Source organism: Mirounga angustirostris, unplaced genomic scaffold (genome assembly GCF_029215605.1).
Source record: "Mirounga angustirostris isolate CCGP_5_RB_7025 unplaced genomic scaffold, mMirAng1.0.hap1 SCAF_15, whole genome shotgun sequence".
Lineage (NCBI taxonomy): Eukaryota > Metazoa > Chordata > Mammalia > Carnivora > Phocidae > Mirounga > Mirounga angustirostris.
This window is the reverse complement of record NW_026991723.1, coordinates 86313104-86336112: the sequence shown is the minus strand read 5'-3', so window position 1 is coordinate 86336112 and position 23009 is coordinate 86313104. Positions and strand designations below refer to the sequence as shown.

At 57.6% G+C, this 23009-nt stretch overlaps 2 protein-coding genes across 12 annotated transcripts; both read left to right on the top strand.

The window, feature by feature from the left end:
- The first annotated feature begins 500 nt into the window (after nt 1–500).
- On the top strand, nt 501–10995 carry PIP5KL1 (phosphatidylinositol-4-phosphate 5-kinase like 1). Of its 7 annotated transcripts, none has more exons than XR_010407818.1 (10): nt 501–2988; nt 4122–4172; nt 4382–4536; nt 4808–4932; nt 5461–5495; nt 5586–5641; nt 6390–6502; nt 6809–6962; nt 9610–10379; nt 10707–10924. XR_010407818.1 is itself a non-coding variant. In XM_064579805.1 (10 exons), the coding sequence occupies exons 1-10, from the start codon at nt 1956–1958 to the stop codon at nt 9875–9877; spliced, it is 1191 nt and encodes a 396-aa protein (XP_064435875.1). In that variant the 5' UTR covers nt 501–1955; the 3' UTR covers nt 9878–10995. The 7 variants fall into 7 exon arrangements, 6 of the variants coding, with proteins under 6 accessions (XP_064435875.1, XP_064435874.1, XP_064435876.1 ...); XM_064579805.1 differs by having other exon boundaries at nt 501–1985; nt 2785–2988; nt 9610–10995; XM_064579804.1 differs by having other exon boundaries at nt 9610–10925.
- A 2897-nt stretch (nt 10996–13892) lies between these two features.
- Nucleotides 13893–22219, top strand: ST6GALNAC4 (ST6 N-acetylgalactosaminide alpha-2,6-sialyltransferase 4). 5 transcript variants are annotated; one of them, XM_045883214.2, is made up of 7 exons: nt 13894–14048; nt 14480–14566; nt 16007–16192; nt 17959–18371; nt 19553–19624; nt 20536–20643; nt 21513–22219. In XM_045883214.2, the coding sequence occupies exons 2-7, from the start codon at nt 14555–14557 to the stop codon at nt 21700–21702; spliced, it is 981 nt and encodes a 326-aa protein (XP_045739170.1). In that variant the 5' UTR covers nt 13894–14048; nt 14480–14554; the 3' UTR covers nt 21703–22219. The 5 variants fall into 5 exon arrangements, with proteins under 5 accessions (XP_064435634.1, XP_045739170.1, XP_045739172.1 ...); XM_064579565.1 differs by having other exon boundaries at nt 13912–14048; nt 14441–14566; XM_045883216.3 differs by lacking the exon at nt 19553–19624.
- Nucleotides 22220–23009: the final 790 nt, after the last annotated feature.

Below are 23009 nucleotides of genomic sequence, written 5' to 3'. Positions count from 1 at the left end.
GCATCACTCCCGGAGGGCTGCACCCACTCAGACCCCCTGTGACCCCATGTTGGCCTGTGACATCCCCCTGGATGCACCTCAGATGCTCTCGGTGTCCATGAGGACTCGTTCTCATACTTTATGTCTCCCACGCTCCACTTCCGCCATGACGAGGTGGGCTCCTTGGGACTTGGTCACAAGCCTCACCCCACACTTGTCCCTACCCAGGCCCTCCTCCTGAGCTCCGACGTATTGCCCATGCACCAGTTAACTGCCATCGGATGTTATAGTGGCTCCTCAAATTCATCCTATCATGATCTGAATTCTCAGACTCCCCCCTCCCCAGTTTCCCCTCCCAGCCCCTTCCATGACTGGCATCATCCTGTGGCTCTAACCCCAGCCAGAAGCCTGGCACACATCACTGACCTTGGCCTCCTCCTCCTAGCCCCCGTCTGCATGATCCCAAATCCTGTCAGTTCTCCCCTTTTCTCCCCTCCCCCCACCAGTCACCTTCCTGATGCAAAGGCTCCATCCTCTGCCCTGAGTCACCCAAAGATTCCTCCCCCCCATACACACACTCTGGCCCCTCCAATGTGACTATACATGACAACCATGGCCTTTTAAGAACATCTGAGCATCTTTCTCATACACATAAGAGAACCTGAATGCTTGTTCTCTTCTCACTCCAGCTCCCCTGGCCTTTCATTACCTGGGATTCACTGAGGCCCTTTGCACATCCTACTCACGTTGGTTCAGCATATACTTATGAAACACTGGTTTGTGCCAGACACTGAGCCAAGAAGGGAGCCCAGCATGGTTCCTGCCCTCCTGGTGCTTCCATCATGGGGGGGAAATATAATAAATAAGTGAACAAGATGATTTCTGGCAGTGTTAAGTGTGATGAAGAAAATAAAACAAGGTGATGTGATCAAGAATGAGGGGACACTGGGGCGCCTGGGTGGCTCAGTCAGTTAAGCATCTGCCTTCGGCTCAGGTCATGATCCCAGGGTCCTGGGATCGAACTCCATGTTGGGCTCCCTGCTCAACTGGGAGTCTGCTTCTCCCTCTGCCACTTCCCCTGCTTGTGCTTTCTCTCTGTCAAATAAAATCTTTAAAAAACAAAACAAAACAATGAGGGGACACTTAGAGTCGGGCAAGGTGACTAGAAAGAACAGGTCAAAGGAAAGCCTAGGGGAAAGGATTTCAAACAGTGGGAAGAGCACCTGCAAAAGCCCCAGGTGTGAAAGAATTTTATGCCTAAGGACCAGCTGGGGGAACTCCTTGTGGCTGTCTGGTGGGTGTAGGCAGAGTGGTTTGAGATGGGCCTGGGGCTGTGGCGAGGGGGGTGGATTTTGTTCCAGTGCAGAGGGAAGCCACTGGAGGCTTTAAGCATGAGAGTGACATCATCCGATTTTATGCTTTTAAAAGATCAGGCTGGCAGCTGTGTTCCTCCCTCTCGCTCACCGCTGACCCCCCAGGGCCTAGCAATGCTCCTGCCCTTGGTGAGTGGTCAAAACAGGCCTTGAATGAATGCATGCCCCGGACTTCCTGTGTGACCTGGAGGTACTCACTTCTCTCCCTGGACCTTAGTTTCCTCACCCGAGGGACAGTCGGTGGGAATTTCACGCCAGAGTGGGTGGGCGGGATTTGGATTTAGGTTTCCCGCCTCCCCAAACGGCCCCCCGAGACCCGAGCCCCCCACTTGAGGAGACGAGCTGCGGGGCGGGGGGGAGGTCTTCCCTCCTGGCGACCCTAAGCAACGCGGGGCGGCCCCACCCCGGCCTGGACCGCGGTCTGAAGGATGCTGCAGCCCCGGGGGCGGGACCCGCAGGCGATCGCCACCGCCTCCCGCGCGGATTGGGTGCAGCCGTGGCCGGCACCGCGCTATTGGTCGGTCCAGGAGCAGGGGCGGGGACCGGCTCCTGCAGCGCGGCGGCGGGGACGCGGCCGGAGCCCGGGAAGCTGCTGCGGGGGCGATGGCCGCACCGAGCCCGGGGCCCCGCGAGGTAGGTGCGGACCCAAGAGAGGACAGGAGAGGGAAGGGTTGGGGGACAGGGCCCAGGCCTCTGCTCCCCGTGCAGCGCGGACACACCCCCATCCAAGCCCTAGAGGGGTCCAGCACTGGGCGGGGACCAGAGCACGCCCCACACGGGGCCGCAGGTATGGAGGGGGAAGTCTGGTGGGTGTCCCCAGAGAACTTCCTCGGTTTTCGCATCGGGGAAAAAGCTCCTCCTTCATAGGGCTGTTAGCAAGTCAAGCTCTCGGCCAGGGCTGGGCACATGGTGGGTGCCCACTACGAATGGGTCAGCCGCTGTGAGCCCAGCTTCGTGCTGACCCTCCGCTCGGCCTGGAGGAACTCCGCATAGACGAGCGGAATAGATGACCGAGTCCCTGGCGTCACAGCTCCTCGTATCAAGGGTTCCTGGGCTTGGAGCAAATATCAAACTGCCACGAAGGAGTTATTATAGTTGTCATTTTACAGATGAGAAAAGGAGATGCAGAAAGGTTAGGTGACTTACCTAAGATCATACAGCTGGTGAGAGACAGGTTTGGTTGCGGAAAGCATTCTCTACCTACTGATAACAATTCTATTCTGGGTGCTGACAGCATGCCAGGCACTGCGTGGCCCATCACAACACCCAGTGAGGTGGGTACCAGCATTATCCCTGTTTTACGACCGAGGAAACTGAGGCAGAGAGCGATAATAGGAGGGCTCACAAGTATCGGAGGTGGGACTCAAACCCAGGTCTTTCCCCTATGGGATGCTTCCATGTGCTCATTGCTTCTTGTGCCTCCTGCCACCAGGTCCTGGCCCCCTCCCCAGAGGCTGGACGCAGAGCAGCCACCTCGACCTCTGGCCGCCGTGGCCTCCTCTGGCGTCTTCGAGACAAGCAGGCTCGCCTTGGCCTGTTTGAGATTGGCCCGGGGCATGAGCTGCACCAGCTGACATGCATGATGCAGACAGGGCTGTGGGCTGCCACCCAGGTCTCCATGGACCACCCACGCACAGTGAGTGGCCCATCTGTGTCATGCACCTCCTCGGTACCGAGGGCAAGACTGTGCAGATGCCAGGTCCTGCTAATACCGCAGGGTCAGGGATCAGAGAGGACTATACAAGGAGGAAATCAGGGGCTTGGTGCAGGGAGGGAGGGACATGCTGGGGTGGGGGCCGAAGCCAGGAAGCCGCAAAGCCCGGTGTGTACTGAGGATGTGAGGAACACCTTGACCCAGGTGGTTGTTGTGCAACTCTAGATGGGCCTCTGCTTCTTTGGACCTCAGCGCCCCCATCTGTATAATGGGTGTGGGGGGGATTGTACTCCTCGGTCTCTGATGCCCTCCTGGCTCTGCTAGGGTGTATGGCTGAGAAAGGACCCCACCCCCACCCCACCAGCCTGGCCCATCCTCCCCGGAGCTCAGGCTGGGGCCAGGCTGGCTCAGCAGAAAGGGTCGCCCAACTGCAAGCTCAGCAGCTGGACAGGCCAGGGCGAGCATGTGTGTTGTGTGTGTGTGTGTGTGTGCATGCACACACACACACACACGTGTGCACAGTGTGACCACATCCCACAGGCCAAGTCCTGGCACAGGGACCTAGAGGTCCAAGAAGAGTGTAGGAGCCTGGGCGGGGGGGAGGGGGGGCACAGTCTTCTGAATCTCATAACCTGCTGACAATCTTCCATGGCTCCCCAGTACTCAGCATGGCCTCAGGATTCTGCTGGCTCAAGTCCAAGGGCCAACTGCCCAGCTGCATTCACTCCGTCCCTCCCTTAATTATTTCAATCACTTGAGCTCTCCTGCCCTTCCAGTGACCACCAATGCTGTTCCCCCTGCTATGAGCACCACCTTTCAGATTTCAGCTTAGAGGTCACCTCCCCCAGGAAGCCTTCTCTGATCCTGCCCTTCTCACACTTAGTCAGGCACGTCCCTTGGCTTAAAGGCCATCCCCTTTCACTGGGATGGCATCTGGCCTCACTAGGCCAACATGTGCTTCTGGGTCAATGGACGAAGCTCTGAGTTCTGGTCTCTGTTTGTTGGAGCAATCACACGGAGGGAAGCAGGTGAGGCCAGGTGCAGGACTCTTGAGATCCTGGAGCTGGCAGTGTGGGCCAAAGACTTGACCTGAGCCCCTCCACCCCTCCCTGTAGGGACCGCCCACTGAGGAGGATTTCTGCGAGGTCCTGACCCAGGTTCACGAGGTAGGAAGCCCCAGACTGCTGCATGGGAGGGGCGTGTACTGGTCTTCCTTCTCTGTCCTCCTCAGTTTGCCCATCAGTACAGTAGGAGTGCTGGCTTGCCTCAGGGCTTTGCAGGACCGGTGTGGCTACCCTGACCCTCCCGCGCTAGGGCCTACTGCACACCTGGGCCCCCCGTGGACACTGCTGGGGCTGCTCTTCCTCCCCTGCAGGGCTTCGAGCTGGGCACCCTGGCTGGCCCAGCCTTCGCCTGGCTGCGCCACTCCCTAGGCCTGGCCGAGGAGGACTATCAGGCGGCGCTTGGCCCAGGTGGCCCCTACCTGCAGTTCCTCAGCACCTCCAAGAGCAAGGCCAGCTTCTTCCTGTCGTGAGCTGGCAGCAGGGGTGGGGAACGGGTGGGAGTGGTGTCCCTGGGTGGAGGGGAGGGGGTGGGTGGGAAAGAAACAGAATGGCCAGGTCAGGGATGGTCAGGGCCAGATAGAGGTCAGATGGAGGAGAGTGAGGGTGGGAGATGACCCGAGCGGGGGTGAGGAGGCCTCGAGCCCGAACCGGGGGAGACAGAGCCACACTCGGGCAGAGGGCCCGATGGGGGCCGCTCCAGCCCCGCCTGACCAGTGACCTCTCCCTCCACTCCCCAGCCACGACCAGCGCTTCTTCCTGAAGACCCAGCGGCGTCGGGAGGTGCGGGCCCTGCTTGCCCACCTGCCCCGCTACGTGCAGCATCTGCAGCGGCACCCGCACTCGCTACTTGCGCGGTTGCTGGGTACGACCGGCCGGGGACTGGGGACTGCGGGGCGGGGGAAGAGGGGGGCAGTGAAGAAGACCGAGAGCGAGCAGGGGAAGGGGCTAGGGAGTGGGGCGGCTCCCAGGTTGGGGGGCGTAGGGGACCTGAGCCCGAGCCTGGGCTGGCGGCTCCGGGCAGGGGCCGCGTTCCGTGGGGGGCGTGTCCTCGACGTCGGCGGAGGGGAAAGGCGGACTCGGTGGGCGCAGGCCGAGCTCTGGGGCGGGGCCTCCCGAAGGGGGCGGGGTTGGATCGCCCAGTCCCGCGGCGGGAGGGCCTATGGGTGGGGTCACGCCTGAGGACCGCGCCTCTCTGGGGCGGCCTAGAGGCGGGTCCTGTCCGGACGACGACCCGAGCGGAGGCAGAGGTCCGGGGGCGCGGCCTGGAGGGGCGGGCTCGGGAGGCGGGGGACCTCGAGGAGGAGGCATGGCCTGGAGCTGGGCCTAGAGCGGGCTGGACCAGGGGTTTTCGAGTTGGGGGCCCCTCACCTGGCGCCCTCTCCCCTTCCAGGAGTGCACAGTCTGCGGGTGGCTCGGGGAAAGAAGGTGGGTGAGGCCGAGGCGAGGGGACCGGGCCAGAGGGGGCGGCTGGAGGGTGAGATTCTGTCCTCCCTCACTCCCTACCCCTGTCCCCAGGAATTCTTCATCATCATGCTGAGCGTCTTCTATCCCGCCGGCCGCATCTCTGAGAGGTGAGTCGCCTCACAGGGCCCCGGCCCCACGCGGGATGTGCCACCTGAAGCACCCATACTCACTAGATAGATGCGAAACTGAGGCCCAGGGAGGAGATGGGAGGGACATCCCTGAGATCTCCTAATGGATCGGAGACAGGGATAGGCACGACCAGCATCTCTTGAGCACTCAGGATCCATTGGGCGCTCTGTCCAGGCTTTGCATTCATTGCCTTCTTTATTCCTGGAACAACTCTGAGGGGTAGGTGTGGTTATCATGCCCATTTTATAGATGAGAAGCTGAGGAGGGGGAGGGCCACGCTGCTACTATGTGAGGAGCAGGGATTCAAACCCAGCCTCTTATTGCACATGGCCCTTTCTGCCTCCTAACGGTGACTCTGCCTGAAAGTTCCCCATGAGTGGTCCCCCCTGGTGCTGCAGTCTAGGCTTGGACCGCTGTGTTGGGGACACTTCCAGGGATGACAAGGGGCTGAGAAGCCAGCACAGGCAGGGATAAAGCCTGGAATGGGCTCCCAAAGGCCCGAGTTTGAATCCCAGCTCTGCCCTTTACTTACCGTGTGGTCTTGGGCAAGTCAAAGAAGCTCTCTGAGCCTTTTTCTTCATCTCTGACATGGGGACAATAATGGAATGGCTTGTGGTGAAGATTCGAACATCCACCCAGGGGAAGCTCTTGTTTCTTGGTTCCCCGTGTGCGTCAGTCTGTATAATGCTGAATTCTGTCGCCCCCTTTCTGTCATCTCCCACACAGGTATGACATAAAGGGCTGTGAGGTGAGCCGATGGGTGGAGCCAGCCCCTGAGGATAGCCCCGTTGTCCTGGTGCTGAAGGACCTCAACTTTCAAGGCAAGACCATCGACCTGGGTGAGCCATGGAGGCAGTCTGTGCATGCTATTCCTCCATTCAGGGTGAAGTTAGAAGGGTGTCCCTGGCCCTGCCTCTGCCTGAGTCATTTAGAGCCCGGATTCTAGAGTCAGGCAGAGCAGGGTTCAAATCCTGGCTCCACGACTTACTAGCTAGGTGACCAGGGCAAATTACAGATGAGTTTCCTCATCTGTGAAATGGGACAGTTAATGACACCTGCCCTCTTGGGGCAGATATGTGTGGAGCCCTCAGCACCTTGCCTGACACACGAGGAGCGCTCAAGTGGGGGCACTGATGCTCTGGCAGGGCCCCAGCGGAGCTGGCTCCTCCACCAGATGGAACTGGACACCGCCTTCCTCCGGGAACTCAACGTGCTCGATTACAGCCTCCTGATGGCCTTCCAGCGTCTCCATGAGGATGAGAGGGGCCCAGGCAGCAGTCTCATCTTCCGCACGGTCAGGTGGGCACCCCCCTCCCCCCCGCAGGGGCAAGGGCAAGAATGAGGTGACGAGAGCAGGAGAAAGATGGATGATGAGGCGGGGCGGGTGGGGGGGACAGCACAGACAAAGGCTCAGAGACTGGCAAGTGCAGTGTTTGTGGGTCCGTGTGTGCATGTGTGTGTGTGTGTGTGTATGTGTCTAGGGCTGGAGAAGGCTGGTTGGCAGGGTTGGTGGGCATGCGTGGACCGCATACGACTGAGCAGAGGAGATTCAGCTGGATAAGGGCTTCAGTGCTGATGGAAAGAATCTGCCCATTTTCCTGAAGGGGATGGATGTGGAGCCAGTGAAGGTTTAAAGCAGTTTTCAGACCTATTTAATTTTTCCTTTAGAAAGAGCCCTTGCCCTTTATTTATTTATTTTTAAAAAGATTTTATTTATTTATTTGACAGAGAGAGAGACAGCGAGAGAGGGAACACAAGCAGGGGGAGTGAGAGAGGGAGAAGCAGGCTCCCCGCTGAGCAGGGAGCCAGGTGTGGGGCTCGATCCCAGGACCCTGGAATCATGACCTGAGCCGAAGGCAGACGCTTAACGACTGAGCCACCCAGGCGCCCCGCCCTTGCTCTTTATTAATAAAATAAAAGGTTTTATTTATTTACTTGAGAGAGAATGAACACAAGCAGGGGAGGAGTAGAGGGAGAGGGAGAAACAGACTCCCTGCTGAGCAGGGAGCCAGATAAGGGGCTCCATCCCAGGACCCTGAGATCATGACCTGAACTGAAGTCAGATGCTTAACTGACTGAGCCACTCCGGTGCCCAAAAGAACCCTTGACCTTTAAACCAGTCGTTCCACTTCTAGGACCCTAAGGTCATCACCATTGACCACGTCATCATGTTGTCCCCTGCTTCATAGTAGTAACTGTCGCTCTTTGCATGCTGACCATGAACGTCATTAAGGTAGGCTCACTCCTATTTTAGAGATGTGAAAACTGAGGCTCAGAGAGGGGAAGTGAGGTTGCAAAATGACTTCTGAGGATTCATGTTAGTACTTGGTTAGTTACTTGGATTTCAGTCCTCCAAGGCTGAACAGAATAATGTAGGGGTTAAGGAAGGCACATTAAGGAAAGAAGTCCAACCACCTGATGGGTGGAAAAGTGAAAAATGGCATCCTCTCATCCAACCCCCCAACCTACTCTTTGGAGGTGGGTGAGGCTTGGGCAGAATCCAGGTTATTGGCTCCCCACTTATTGTCTGGACACATCCTGACCAGAAGGTGGAATTCCTGCCATGGGACACAGACGCGCCCCCCCCCCCCATCTGCCCATCCAAGCTAGGTCAGCTTCTCCCTTGCTCCCTCTATCCCCAGCTGATGCTTAGATGACAGTTGTCATTCAGCCAGTAAACCCTAGTTGGTTTGCATATAATGGTTGTTGTCATATTGAAATATGCTGGCTGGTAAATGGCCACTGCCCCAGTCCTCCCTACCTGTTCCCAGTCCCTCTTTCAGAACAAGCCTTTTCCTAACCCCCAGCACCGCACCGCAAAGGGTATCAGTGTTTTGCCCAGGCACCCAGACCACTGGGTTCTGATTGGTCGATGCCTGGGCAGGGCTTGTCTCTCATTGGCTTATTTCTCTCAGCGACACTTCCCCAACTCCCCTCCACCTCCTGGAGGACAAAATTAGGGAATTGAACCTGCTTCTGGCTGGGACTGGGGCCCAGCCAAAGGCATCTTCCAATTTGGAATACATTTAGAAGGCAACCCCCACAGCCCCCTCCCCCCACACCATCTATAAACTGGGGTTGGACTTTGTTCACACGGTTTCAGCTCTGCCACCCTGAAACCTCCAGGGTTGGACGACCTCAAACAGAAGTTTAGGAAACACCCCAATACCAGACTTAGCCAAAGTGATGTGGCAGATAAGTGCGGAGTCAGTCTTGTGACCCAAATGCTCTAGAGGAGCGCCACCCAATAGAAATGTAGTGCGAGGGGCGCCTGGGTGGATCAGTTGATTAAGCGGCTGCCTTCGGCTGGGGTCATGATCTTGAGATCCTAGGATCGAGCCCTGCGGCTGGCTCCCTGCTCAGTGGTGAGTTTGCTTCTCCCTCTCCCTCTGTGCTCCCTCTCTCTCAAATAAATAAATAAAATTTTAAAAAGAAAGAAAGAAATGCGAGTCACACATGTAGTTTTAAATTTCCTTTAGAAAATTTAGCCTCTTTAGAAAAGTAAACAGAAACAGGTAAAAATAATTTTAATAATATATTTGTTACTCAATACACCCCAAATTTTTATCATGTTGTCATCTGATCAATATAAACATTTATGAGGTATTTACACTCTTTTTCTCATACTGTCTTGGAAAGTCAGTATGTATGTCACACTCACGGCGCACCTCAGTTGGGACTGGTTACATTTAAACGCTCCACGGCCACCTATGGCTAGGGGCTACGTAATGGACAGTGCGGCGCTAGACCATCATTTACACTTTACTCAGCCTCCCAGTTTATCTGACGTCACAGGCCTGGCACACAGGAGTTGTGGGAATGAGTGGAGGGAGAGCACGGTCAGCGCAGAATGCTGCCCGGGTGCCCCGCGGCCAAACTTGCGGGGAATCCCTGGGCTGGGGCCCCCTGGAGGAGGCAGGAGCCTCACCCTCCTGTCGGTCGCCAGGTCTGTGCAAGGGGTACAGAGCCCGGAGGAGCCGGGATCCCAGAACCGCCGGCTGCTGCCCGACACCCCCAACGCCTTACACATCCTGGACGGGCCGGAGCAACGCTATTTCCTGGGCCTCGTGGATCTCGCCACGGTGTACGGGCTCGGCAAGCGGCTGGAGCACCTATGGAAGACGCTGCGCTACCCGGGCCGGACCTTCTCCACCGTCAGCCCCGCTCGCTACGCCCGTCGCCTCTGCCAGTGGGTGGAGGCACACACCGAGTGACCAGCGCCCGCGGCGCTCCGCATCTGGACAATGGGCACACGCCGGGAACCAGAGTTCCAGCCTGGCCCCGGCGGCGGGTTGGGCTCCCCTCGCCTGCCGTTCCTCCCCTTGGCCTCCAGAGGGCAGCATCCCCTAACTAATACCATGACAACACAGCCTCATTTGGCGGCGATGCCGAGTTCGGCCTTGTGCCAGGGACTCTCCTATGTTAGCTCGTTTAATCCTCAAAAAAAAAAAAAAAAAAGCTATTATTCTCTTTTTACAGACCATAAAATGGAGGCTCAGGGGGTGAAGGGACTGAGCAAGATCATTCAGCAATAAATGCTGGAACCAGGACTCGACTATGCCTTTTGGACTCAGGAGCCTGTATTCTTACCCACCAGCTCCCTCAGCCCTGGCCTCGTGCTCTGGGGAAGGGGGGAGGCTGAAGGCTCCAGCCGAGCGCCTTGGTCATCCAGATGGGGAAACTGAGGCCCAGAGACTTTAAGGGGCTTACCCATGGGTAAGTGGAAAGGCCAGCCCAAGAACCCAGGCTTCCTTACCTTCTGCCCACTGGTCTCCTTTTGGGGTGGTCCCCCTCGCTCCTGCTCCTCAAGGGATGCAGGTGGGAGAAGGGGAGGTATTGTGGGCCTGCAACTCTGGAAGACACTATGTTGAGGCCCACTATTAATCTTGAATAAGCTCTTCCCTCCTCTGGGAGTCACTTCTCATCTGTGAAATGGGGGTAGGGGTTGGTGGTCAGACCGAGGGTATGGCCGCACTGCAATTACCAGGAGCAAAGAAGCACAGTGCGTGCATAGCCCCTGATCATTCCTTCTTCTCCCTCCAGGAAACTCCAGCCTGGCCTCTGACCCTGGTCCAATCCAACCATACCCAAGTGGGCCTTTCCTCTAGAGCTGCTCCAGGGCCTGGCTGTGTGTGTGATCAGGGCAAGGTGCTACACCTCTCTGTGCCTCAGTGGTCTAATCTGTACAACTGGAAGCATGAAAATGGACTTTATTAACTCATTAAATATTTATTGAGCACCTACCATGTGACAGATCCTCTACTGGGTGATGGGGACCTGGGGGTGGAGCAAGACTCACAGATTCCGCCTTCACAGAGCTCACGGTCTGGGGAGAGATAGTGACAAAAGCAGCCTGGCATGACACAGCCTCATGAAGGAGCATGGGGCCATCGTGCTGAGGGAGGGGGCCTCCACCGAATAATTTGATGGAGATGGGGCCCTACCATCTCAAGTGAGACCGGAAGAGTCAGATGCAGCCCTGGGAGGGTCCCAGGCCAAGGGCACGGCAAAGGTCTGGGGTGAGGGAGAGCCTGACACTCGAGAGAAAGAAACAGTTCAGAGTGGGAGGGACAGTGTGGTGGTGGGGGACGTCGTGCACCAAGAGCTGACCCCCAGGACTAGAACCGGACCTTGGGAGACACTCAGCTAATACCAAACACTGCCAGTCCATTAGCCTTCAGAGAAAATGAAGCAAAATGCGGGTAGGGAGGGAGGGGTAAGGGAAAGTTAATGCCACAGCACTGGAGTGTGGGCTCCTGGAATAGGTATACAATTGACTTCACCCCTAGTTGTCTGGGTGACCTTGGATGATTACTCAAGATCTCCGAACTGGCACAAGTCACAGAGAATTCCTTGTTTTGGCTCAGCAGGAAGTTGACACATAGAGCTTTAAGGTCATCCCTCAGGAGGTGGGTGCGTGAAGCAGTTCACCAGTGGTAGGGCTGCAGAGCAGGAAACAGGGTCTGGATCTGGCAGGACGAGTCAGAGCCTGAGAGTCCTGCACTCATAGATAAGGATGGCTCAGCCCCTCACCCACCTTGGGTCTCTGGCAATAGGCTGAGCCAGGGCTTGAGGCTGGAGAGGGACGTGACTTATCCAAGATCTCATGGGGCCCAGGATTCCTGGTTCTCCTAACTTGGTCATTCAACAGACATTATCTAGCATTTAGTGTGGGCCGGGTGTTGTGCAAGTGCTGGAAATGCCTGAGGACATGACTGGCATGACTCTGCCCCCACGTAGCTGAGAGTCTAGTGGGTGGGTGGACTGGTTAGTACACAGGATGATTTCAGACTGTGAACGGTACTGTGAAAAAGACCAATAAGGTGGGACTTAGAGGGATGGGCATGCAGTGTCACATAGAGTGGTTGGCAAGGGCCTTTCTGAAGAGGTGACATTTGAGCTGAATGACAGGAGGGAGCTGGCTATGTGAGTAGAGGAAACAGCAAGCGCCAAGGTCCTGAGGTAGGCATGAGCTCAATGTGGTTAGGGGTCAGAAGGGTGCCCAGGGTAGGTAGAAGGTGATTAAGAAGACAGAAGTTCCCACCGTGCAGGGCCTTGTAGGTCAGGGTAAAGAGAGTGGACTTTTGCCAAAACCAAACTGAAGAGCTTTACTGAGCCTGCAGAACTTCCCACTGGCAGTTCTACTGTGGATGTGTGATCCTCATCTGCTCCAGGAGTCCAGGACATTTGGGCATGTCCCTGTCTCCATGTGGCCCTAACAGGGAGAGAATTGCCTCTTGGGGAAAGAATGGTCACTTCACCAGCCATTGTGGGTGACGAATGAATCCTTAGGGAATTTTCTCACCATTGTCCCCTTGGGGTTGAGGCTATGAGGAGAAAAACCTGAAGGATGAGGACTTGGGGTGGGGGCAGAGGGACTCTGGCTTTGGGCACCCACTGTGTGCCTGGCCTTGAGTGAGTAGGAGACCACAGAGAGAGATTGAACTTGGACCACTACCTTTGAGCTGTGCCCAGGCTGCGGGGGAGGGACAAAGTAGGCCTGTGCTCAAAGGAAGCTCAGGGGCAGGGCTGCTTTAGCGTGCCCCCCCTCCCCCATAGGACGGAAAGAGGCATGGGGGACTTGGCTTTGCACCAGAGCAGGATAGGTAGCTTTGGAAAGTTGCTTATCTGGGTGCAGATACCCAAACATGGGTACCTTGGCATTGTGCCCACACCAGAGGCTCTTAGAAAAAGGCAAATGGAGTTTGAAATGGGGTGGGAGCAGAAACCTAGCCTGGATCCCAGGGGAAGATCCTGTGGAGGGTGGTGTGATGGAGGTGGTAAGATGAGCTTTCTGGCCCATAGAGCATTTTATAAAAAACACTGTAGATGAGAAGCATGCTCTCTACTTCTCCGCAGGCCCACTCCTCCCTATTGCCCTATATCTGCTCTTTCAACCCTTTCTGACCCCTGAAGGCACTTGAGTTTGAACTCCCCAGGGGATCTCATCTGAGCCTTCAAATGGGATACATTTCAGCATCTGCAGGGGTGCAAGACTGAGCTGGTTGGAGTTTGGAGGACCCTTTGGGGAGGGGGAGGCGAGGAGGTGCAAGTACGTGGCAGTGAGATAGCTCAGGGTTCAATCCTAACTGTACCACAGCTGCCCTCACTGGCAGGAAGGTGCTGTTATTATACCCACTTCATAGAGGAGAAAAACCGAGGCTCAGGTGGAGTCCACACCACAAGAGACAGTCCCGCTAGGGTCGCCAGAGAAAATATAGAATGCCCAGTTACACAGGAATGTCAGATTTTTAATATAATTATGCACTGTTTATCGGAAATTCCAATATAACTGAGCGTCCTGTATTTTACTGGCTAAATCTGGCAACCCTACAAGCTTGAAACCCAGGGCTGCCTGACCCCAAGCCCCTGCTTAATTTTCCTACCCATCCCCCAATTTCACAAATGGAGAAACTCGAGTCCGAACCGCTAGGCAGCCACGGCGCGCCGGTTCCCGTACTCCCTAGGCCTTTTCTCTGCGCGCCTCCCACCCGACCCCCGACCGGATTGGGAGAAATGTGGGAGGGCAGGAAAAGGGAAGATGCGCGCCCTCCGACTCCGCCCCCGGCCCGCAGGCCCCGCCCCCATCCCGGAGGTCCCCGCCGCCAGCCACGCACTTCCCTCCCTCGCCGCGCCGGCGGTGCTCGTAGGTCCCGCCCCCGTCGCCCGGGACCCGCCCCCAGCGCGCCTGTCTCCTCCCCGTCCTCGCAGACCCCGCCCCTGGTGCCGGCGGCTGCCGTTCGGTTTCCAGCCTCCAGAAGCCGCAGCCCCGGTGCCGCCTCCGCCCCGGGGCTCCGGCTTCCCGCCCGTCCCGCCCCGTTTGCGGGCCATGGAGCTCCGAGCAGCGGATCGAGAGCAGCCGGAGCGCCCCAGCCCGTCCGCCTGGTTAGCGCCTGGCCGGGGGAGGGGGCGGTGGAATCTGGGAGAGGGGTGGAAGTATCCCGCCCCAGGCCTCACCGTTCATCCCTCTTGGGGGGTGAGGTAGGAGGGTTGGGGTGGCAGTCGGGGCTCCTGGCTCCTGGTTCTAACTGACCCGGACTCGATGGGTGACCTTGAGCCGAGGGCTCCCCCTCCCTGCCTCTCCTTCCCCATCTGCACAATGGGGATTGGTTTGGCGGGAGGTTTCCCCGAAGGTCACCCGATAGCAGCTCCTTTAGGATGCGGACAGCGCTGTCCGGCGTTTGGGGGGCTTTAAGGAGTTTGATTCCTGGGAGTCATCTGCCTGGACCCTGGCCCATACCCTCCCCTGCCTCAGTTTCCCTGCGCCGTTTCCTCAGAGCCCCAGGACCCAGCTCTGAGTTTCCGGATCTTGGCAGGTGCCTGGCCCCCACCCCTTCCCAGCGCGAGCCCTGGAGACGGCAGCCAGGTGGCTGCTGAGCAGCGACAGCAGCATGAAGGCCCCGGTAAGTGGTGTAAGGAGGAAGGCTCTTGGGGAACTTCCGGCATAGCAGCCTCCTAACCTCTCCCACTGCAGGACTGACTCACTTCTGACCCACTGCTCCTGAGCTAAGAAGGGCAGACTGGCCTCAAAGCCCTGCTGATCTGGTTGGCAGGCGGTGTGGCTTCAGGCAAGTGGTCTTCCCTCTCTGGTTTCAGGGCCTTGTGACATGGAGATAGATAATAGTACTATCTCCTGCAAGCACCCGGAGGCCACCCAGGTGAGGCACCCGCCCGGGAGGGGGACATGGTGTGAAAGTGCTGTTTAGCTGCTCTCGACTTTATTCAGGAGCCCCTGGTTGTGGGAGAGGGCCCTGGATGTTGGGGGAGTCTGCCACGACCGCCTGAATTCGGGTCTCTGGGTCCTTTGTGGGCAGAGGACCAGGTGCCAGGCAGAGCCTGAGGGCTCATGGGCTGAACCCCCTCCCCCGCACAGCTGGCCACAGAGAGATTTATTTTTAGAAGCTGATGTGGCTTGTGGACAGAAAAGGGTAGGCCTCTGGTAGGATATGCCTGGGGGGGACGGTGGGGGCTGCTCTCCCCCCCTCCAGTTTTCAGCACCAACAGCTCCTAGGTGGATTCTGAGGGGGGAACCTGTGCCTTGGGCAGGCTGGGAGAATATTAGAGCCCAGAGAGACACACACAGTGACCAGGGTGGCCCAGCATTTGAGGGCAGCCCCAGGTCATGGCCTCTTCCTGGTGGCCCCCCCTTGAAGGCTTGGTCACTAAGTCTGCCAGCAGGGCCAATGGGCCTGGAGGGCCTTCTGGTTCAAATGGCCTCTGGCACATGTTTTGTGGAGGTGGGAGCCTCTGAGTGGCAGCTTTCAATTATTGGAACCATTCTTTGAGTGACACTTTCCTCACTTCCTGGGCCGCTGACCCAGATCATGAGCTAGGGGGCTGGTCACTGAGCAGCCGGGGGAGGGGGCAGGGCGTGGGCACACTGGCAGCCTGGGTCCCGGGTCTGAAGGAGGATGGCTGCTCTTCTGAGGGGCCGCTCTCCTGTCTTCTTGTGCACCACTTTGGGGTACACAGAGCTTACCATACGTTCGCACTGCAGGCATTATGGGCCCCAATTTTTTAGAAGCAGAAACAGGCCCAGAGGGGTGGACAGTCATACCGAAGCCTGCACAATGCACCTAGGCTTCCAGTTACGAGTATGGGCTCTGCAGCCTGGTTTTAAGGCCCCATCCTGATTCTTTATCTAGAATATGGGGATCATAATAGGGCTTGTCTCCAGGGCCTGAGCTTGGAAGCCCAGAGGAAGCCCTGGTTAACAGAGACCGTGGACCGTGCTAATGTTCTGGAAGCTACTGAGCTGGGCTTTGGACCCATGGGGCTGGGGCATAAGCTTCTAGGAGCCCCAGGGACCCCTGCCCACACCCCACGACCGCTGACTCCCCCAGGGCCGGCTCCTCCTCGTTATCCTGTGCTCCTTGGGCTTCTCTGCCGCCTACATCCTGCTGTGCCTCTGGGCCGGTGTGCCCTTCTGCCTGGCCTCCTGCCTGGACCCCCAGCCCTCCATCAACTCCAGGCCCACTGTGCCGGGGCCCCTGCGCTTCAGCGGATACAGCAGCGTGCCAGATGGGAAGGTGAGCTGGCCGGACAACATGTCGCGCGACAGGGCTGGCCACGGCTGCCTGGGTGCCCCCAGCTCTCTGGGCGTAAGTGAGAACCAGGCTCATGCCAGGCCAGCCTGGACCCCAGGCTTGGCCCCTCTGCTCACCAGCTCTGTGACATTGAGTAGCCACTTGACCTCTGTGAGCCCCAAGTTCTAAGAGGAAATTTTTTTTTTTAATTCAACAAATGTTGCCTGGCTGCTCTCAGCTGGGAGCTAGAGGTGAAAAAGATGAGTCAGCCAGGGCGGCTGGCCATCTGGAGCTCTTAGACCCGGTGGGGGAGACAGACACCATCCCACCATGGTGATCTGTGCATCGTTCTGTGTGTCTTTAGAATTGATTATGTATGTGCATAATCCATTCATGCAGCAGGTGTGTATCTGGATATGCCCTGCCTTGTACTGATGGCTGCCGGGGATAGAGATGACAGAGAAAAGTCACGTCAACCCCAGAGCTCTCCCTCTCATGGGGAGACAGAGACACTGGGGCTCAGGGGGTGACGACCCACCTCCCCATGCTTGCTCTGCCAGGCGCGGTTTAGAATAGGAATAGGAAAATGGACCTCTGAGTCCCTAAATCAACATGATGTTAGATATAAAATGTCCCAGAGTGGGATAAAGGTCACTGTAAACCCCTGTGCCCCCAGGAAGACATGGAGACATGGAGTGAGGAGCAAGTCCTTTTCTGGGAGTCCTGACCTCTAACCCCCAGGGAACATTTGCAGGCGTGTTGACTCAGCTTCTGCTTTTCGAGAGATAATGAGATGGTCGTTGGGCCCTCACTGTGCTCTGGGTCTGCACTGATCACTCTCCAGGCTTTCTTTCTTTCTTTCCTTTTTTTTTTTCCAAGATCTGAGCTGAGATCAAGAGTCAGATGCTTAACTGACTGAGCCACCCAGGCACCCCACTCTCCAGGCATTTTTAATTGAGTCTTCACAACCTGATGAAGTAGATAATATTTTCATCCCCATTTGCCAGATGAGGACATTGAGGCTCCAAGAGACAGAGGAAGTGGTTGAGCCAGGATTCAGGCTCAGAACCAGGGGTTCTCAATGTTATTGTGGCGCTAAAGACCCCGCTTTTACTTAATGAACTGGGCATAATGTGACTGGGGCTTGGGCAGAGGATGGAGTGGTCCAACAGTGATTGTGAAGAGCTAAGGTTCATGTTTACTTAACAAACACACATATGACACCCTATCTGTGCCAGGCATTGCTCTAAGTGCTTTATAAATATTTGCTCATGTAACTGTAATAAGGAACCCGGGATGGAGGGCCGGTTAGGGCCTCAGCAATCGGGAAAAGGGACATGAATATGGCTGATGAGGAAGCATGGGGCGCGCCTGGGTGGCTCAGTTGGTTAAGCGACTGCCTTCAGCTCAGGTCATGATCCTAGAGTCCTGGGATCGAGTCCCGCATCGGGCTCCCACTCCCCCTGCTTGTGTTCCCTCTCTCGCTGTGTCTCTCTCTGTCAAATAAATAAATAAAATCTTTAAAAAAAAAAAAAGAAAAAAAAGGAAGCATGGGGCTCTGAGTCTCAGCTCTGCCCCTGGCTATCCATACAACCGTAAGAAAGTCACTCCGCCTGCCCAGCCTCAAATTCCTCATCTGCAAAATGGGTTGATGCTGTACTCGGAGCTGATAGAGGGAGCAGGCGAAGTCAGGGGCTGGAGCAGGGCCGTGGGAGCTGCGCGCTCACGCCTCTCTCTTCGTCTCTGCCTCTCCCTGCCTCTCCCTGCAGCCGCTGGTCCGAGATCCATGCCGCAGCTGCGCCCTGGTGTCCAGCTCCGGCCAGATGCTGGGCTCGGGCCTGGGCGCCGAGATCGACAGCGCCGAGTGCGTCCTGCGCATGAACCAGGCGCCCACCGTGGGCTTTGAGGCGGACGTGGGCGGGCGCAGCACCCTGCGCGTGGTCTCGCACACGAGCGTGCCCCTGCTGCTGCGCAACTACTCGCACTACTTCCAGCACGCTCGAGACACGCTCTACGTGGTGTGGGGCCCGGGCAGGCACATGGACCGGGCGCTGGGAGGCCGCACGTACCGCACGCTGCTGCAGCTCACCAGGATGTACCCAGGCCTGCAGGTGTACACCTTCACCGAGCGCATGATGGCCTACTGCGACCAGGTCTTCCAGGACGAGACGGGCAAGAACCGGTGAGCCTGGAGCCGGCCTGCGGGCGGGCGGGGGGCTCCCTGCCGGCTGGGGGCATGCCTTGGGAGCCGGGAGCCTGACGCGGGGCTCGATCCCGGGGCCCTGGGATCATGACCCGAGCCGGAGGCAGACAAGGGTCTGCTCCGTCAGGCGCTGGGGGGCCAGCAGCGATGGAGGCAGGTGGGGGTGCTCCTGCCTCTGAGGGGGGACAGAAGCAGAAAGACGGTCATTCGCTGAATTAGCACAAAGATGAAAAATCCCCAGCGGTGGTGAGGGGTGTTTGGCTTTGCAAGCACAAGATAGGGGAGCACTGCCGGGTGGGGCAGCGGCAGGGAGCTCCTCCCTCTGGAGGGGATACTCCCTGAGATCTGAATTGGTCTCGGAAGTCCCTGCCAGATAACAAAAGTGACAGTTCACAGTAGTAACAGCCCTCTGCGTGCACCAGGCACTGACTTAAGCACTCTGCATGGAAGATCTCATTTTATCACACGCTCGCTGACTCCCGCCTACCTCCTCCGCCCACTGGCTCCCCCCCTCCCCCAGCCCGTCCCCACCCCAACTCAGGAAATACAGCCGCCAACCACCAGTTTCCCAGCCAGAAGCTTGGGCTTTGCACCTGACTCCTTTCATTGCATCATCTGCCACATATCGTGGGCTCTTGACTCTCCTGTGCTCACAGGTGCCACCTTGACCTAAGCCACCATCCCCCCACCCCCCACCCCATCCCCGCCCCCGCCCTTGTAGCACCCTCTTGCTGCTGGTGCTCTGGCCCCCTGTAGTCTGAGCGCCAACCACCCTAGTGAATTCATCCCATTGGTGGCCTGCCCTCAACCTGATAGCAGCTTCACTTTCACACGCAGAATAAAGTCGAGGCTCCCACGCCCTCCCCTCCCCTGGCCTGCAAGCCTCGTATGATCTGGCCCCTGCCTGTCTGTGATCTCGTCATCTCCCTTCACTCAGCCTGCCCCAGCCATCTGGGCTTCCTCAGAAGCAGGCCTTGCACATGCTGTTCCCTCCATCTAGAATGTTCTTCCCCCACATCTGCCTATGACTGACTCCTTGCTATTCAGGTCTGGATGGGATGTCACCTCCTCAGAGAAGCCCTCCTTGACCACCCCGTCTGAAGGCGTACCTCCCTGCCTGACATTCTTTGTCCCCTTCCTTTGTCTCCTTGTCTTCTCAGCACTTCTGCCGCCTCCCCTGAGAATGTTAGCACTGGCTGTGACAGGTTCCTGGCCAGCACAGGGCCCGGGAGGTATTGAGTTTGAATGAGTGAGCCACCCCATAACCCCTCTGTTGAGGTGGAGGTGAGTGGCCCTCGGCTGGGAGAGTAACAGTGCTGGTGCATTGAGAGGGTTGAGGCCTGGGCTGCCCACACAGCCCCTTGCTCCCAGGTGGGCATGGGGCGTGGGAGGGTGCTGAGCAGACAGTGTTCCCTCCCTATAACTACCTATAATTCTCTCCATTTCACAGATGGGTCAGTGAGTCCCAGAGAGGTTTTTGAGCAAACCTGATACTGTGGAGCAGATTCAGGGTTTGAAATGAAGACCATCTGACTCCACACAACCATCTTTTTTTTTTTTAAGATTTTATTTATACACCTGAGAGAGAGAGATACAGGGAGAGAGCACGGGCAGGGGGAGAGGCAGAGCGAGAGGGAGCAGCAGACTCCCCGCTGAGCCGGGAGCCTGACGTGGGGCTCGATCCCAGGGCCCTGGGATCATGACCTGAGCCGAAGGCAGACACTCAACCATCTGAGCCACCCAGGTGTCCCGCCAGACAACTGTCTTACCCACTTTCAACCACTATGCGCTATGACCTCCCACCATCTCCCCAAGCTTGGTCCCTTAGATGAGCAGAGCTTGTGACCCGGGTCCCCACACCATCGTCTGGGGGTTTTCTCAAGTCCTGTGTGGGTGGTAAGGGGCTGAACAGGCCTGGGTTTGCATCCAGCTCCACCTATTACCTGCTGCCGATCTTGGGCTGGCTCTGTCCCCTTCCCAGCCTCCCCCAGGGTCCCCTCTGCAGGGATCAAGGTAGGGGCCCTTGGGTGGGAGGGTAACCAGCACTATGTCCTAAGAGAGCTGAGGCTGGGTCCGCCGCACAGCCCCTTGCTCCCACTTGAGTCAGGGAAGCAGCTGGGCTGACTCTTCTCCTTCCTGCCAGGAGGCAGTCGGGCTCCTTTCTCAGCACTGGCTGGTTCACCATGATCCTCGCCCTGGAGCTGTGTGAGGAGATTGTGGTCTATGGAATGGTCAGCGACAGCTACTGCAGGTCGGCCGGCCGGGTCCTGGGTGGGAGGGAAGGCCGGGGCAGGGAAGACCGTGGGCCCCCTGTCCTGACTCAGCCTGGGGGACCTCAGAGCTGTGGAGTGCAGGGTGTGTGGGCTCCCCAGTGGGCGGCTGGGGCTCAGACACCCGTTGGACCCAGTGCCTGGTGGGAAGGAGCCCAGCCTCTTGACCAGTCTCACCCTACCGTTGTGACTTTGGGCCAGTCCTGCCACCTCCCAGGGCCTCCGTTTTCTCGTGCGTAAAAGAAAATAATCACACCTTCCCTAGAAGGTGGTAGAAACATTTAGAGAGAGAATAGTCTACCGAAGTGCTTAGAACGGCATCATCAGGCACTGGCTGATAATGCGTGTCAGGGATAGATTACATCTGATCTGTTGTCGTTGATACTCTAATACTCCAGTATTATTGTAAGTAACACGTGTGGAGCGTGCAGAACAGGTCCCTGATCTTTATCTTCTGTCCTCTCTGGAGCTTGCTTGATGAGCGCGTGGGCGAGACGATGGGAGCCCGTGTGCCCTCTGCCATGGCCCCTGCACTTGGCAGTCTTGATCTTTTTGGATTTGTGCTCTCAGGTGCCCATGTCCATTTTATAGACAGGTTATTTATGCTCAGAGAGTACGTCTCTGGCCCAGCGTCAGCCAGCTTGCCAGAGGCAGAGCCGGAGTCAAACTCTGGCCTTTGAGATCCGTGGGCTGTCCCGCTCCTCCCTGCGTCTGTCCTGGCCTTCCCCGGGGCCTGGCATGGGGCTCGGTGGGAGCACCCGGTGAGGGGCGGCCGCGGCAGGCGGCAGCAGGTGGCGGGAGGCGGGCGAGTTTCAGACACCGCACGTCTGTCCTTCTTCCCCGCCCGCAGGGAGGACAGCCACCCCTCGGTGCCTTACCACTACTTTGAGAAGGGCCGGCTGGACGAGTGTCAGATGTACCTGGCGCATGAACGGGCGCCCCGCAGTGCCCACCGCTTCATCACCGAGAAGGCTGTGTTCTCTCGCTGGGCCAAGAAGAGGCCCATAGTGTTCGCCCACCCGTCCTGGAGGACCCAGTAGCCCCGTCACCTGGCTGGCCGCCACGCCCTCACAGGGCCTCTGTTCCACACTCCACCAAAAACATTTAATTTATGGATCCTGTCTCCCGCCACATGCCTCATGGACCTAAGGTCCCTTCTTGCCCTACCCTGGGGACACTTGGAGTCCTTTCAGGGCTCCGGACTTGATGGGGAGAAGAGGAGGACTGTGGCGACCTTTGCACCCTCCTCCACACCCCACTCCCTGAGTCATCCAAATCTTCGTTTGGGGGTTCATCCCTTCTCTGGATCTTCCAGTGGCCTTTGCCCCAGGGGTCAGTGCCCCGCCGCCATTCACCAGCATCGTGATCTTTGATCTTGCAATAGCCCTGGTCCCTCTTCACTCTCCCCCCTCCACTGCCTTTGGCACCACACTACCCAGGCTCGTTGCCCTGGTCAGGGCAGCCCGCAGCTTGCGGTTCATTGGGCAAAGGGGCCTTTGAACTGTGACTGCCAGGGCCACCTCTGGAGTGTACGGGTAAATATGTGTTTTCTGGAAACCTGTTGAAGTGTGGTCATGTGTCTGGGGGTGGGGATTGGGGCTCCTCCCCCTGCCACAGTCCCCTAACCTGTTGACTGGAGGGCAGGCTGAGTCCTTGGGCCCCTTCCCAGGCCCACAGCTGGCTGGGCTTCTGGCCATTTAATCTGCCCATGTGTTTCTTCCCCAGGAGCCTACCTGCTTCCCCACCAGGCCAGGAGGTCTGGCTCCCTGGCTGCACTTGGCTCAGGGAACGCCCCAACTCAGAGGCTTCCAGGGGACCCTTTGTCCTGCACCAGTGGGAGGAGAGTCTAGGGCCTGGGAGGAAATGACTCAGGGTGGAAAGGAAATTCCTCTACCCCATGTTGCCTCCCTGGTCCGAGTTAAATTCCAAGGACCTTACCAGTGAAATCCCCTGTTAACTCTGGAGTTGGTCACACTGCAAGGAAGGGAGGCGGAGGGCAGGCGCCAGGCTTTCCGCCCCTGAGCTTTAGTTTCCTCACCTATAAGGTGGGAAAAGCAGACCCACCAGTAAACCGTTAGCAAGCGCCAGTGAGCAAGGGCCTGCAGTCAGGGGGCTAGTGTTAGCCCATTTTACAGATAAGGAGAAGCCGCTTGGCTGAGCCAGGATGCGATTGCCTGAGTGCCTGGGCCCTGCACTAGGGGGCTGGGTAGAGCCCACCAGAGGGCTTCACTACTCCTCCCTCCCTTTTTCCTCTCCTCCCTGCCTCCCTCCCTCCTTCCTTCCTTCACTGGAGACCAGGAGACTAATGGAGACTAGGAGACTAATGGAGAACCGGGACCCCAGGACC

Bases quoted from the DNA above. Each gene is read 5' to 3' on its own strand.
- PIP5KL1 (XM_064579804.1), top strand. From the start codon at position 2,737: ATGGGATGCTTCCATGTGCTCATTGCTTCTTGTGCCTCCTGCCACCAG. The intron at 4,173-4,381 runs GTAGGAAGCCCC...CCTCCCCTGCAG, and splicing joins TCCTGACCCAGGTTCACGAG to GGCTTCGAGCTGGGCACCCT. The intron at 4,933-5,460 runs GTACGACCGGCC...CTCCCCTTCCAG, and splicing joins GCTACTTGCGCGGTTGCTGG to GAGTGCACAGTCTGCGGGTG.
- ST6GALNAC4 (XM_045883213.3), top strand. From the start codon at position 14,771: ATGGAGATAGATAATAGTACTATCTCCTGCAAGCACCCGGAGGCCACC. The intron at 18,372-19,552 runs GTGAGCCTGGAG...TTGTCTTCTCAG, and splicing joins GACGAGACGGGCAAGAACCG to CACTTCTGCCGCCTCCCCTG. The intron at 19,625-20,535 runs GTATTGAGTTTG...CCTTCCTGCCAG, and splicing joins GCCAGCACAGGGCCCGGGAG to GAGGCAGTCGGGCTCCTTTC.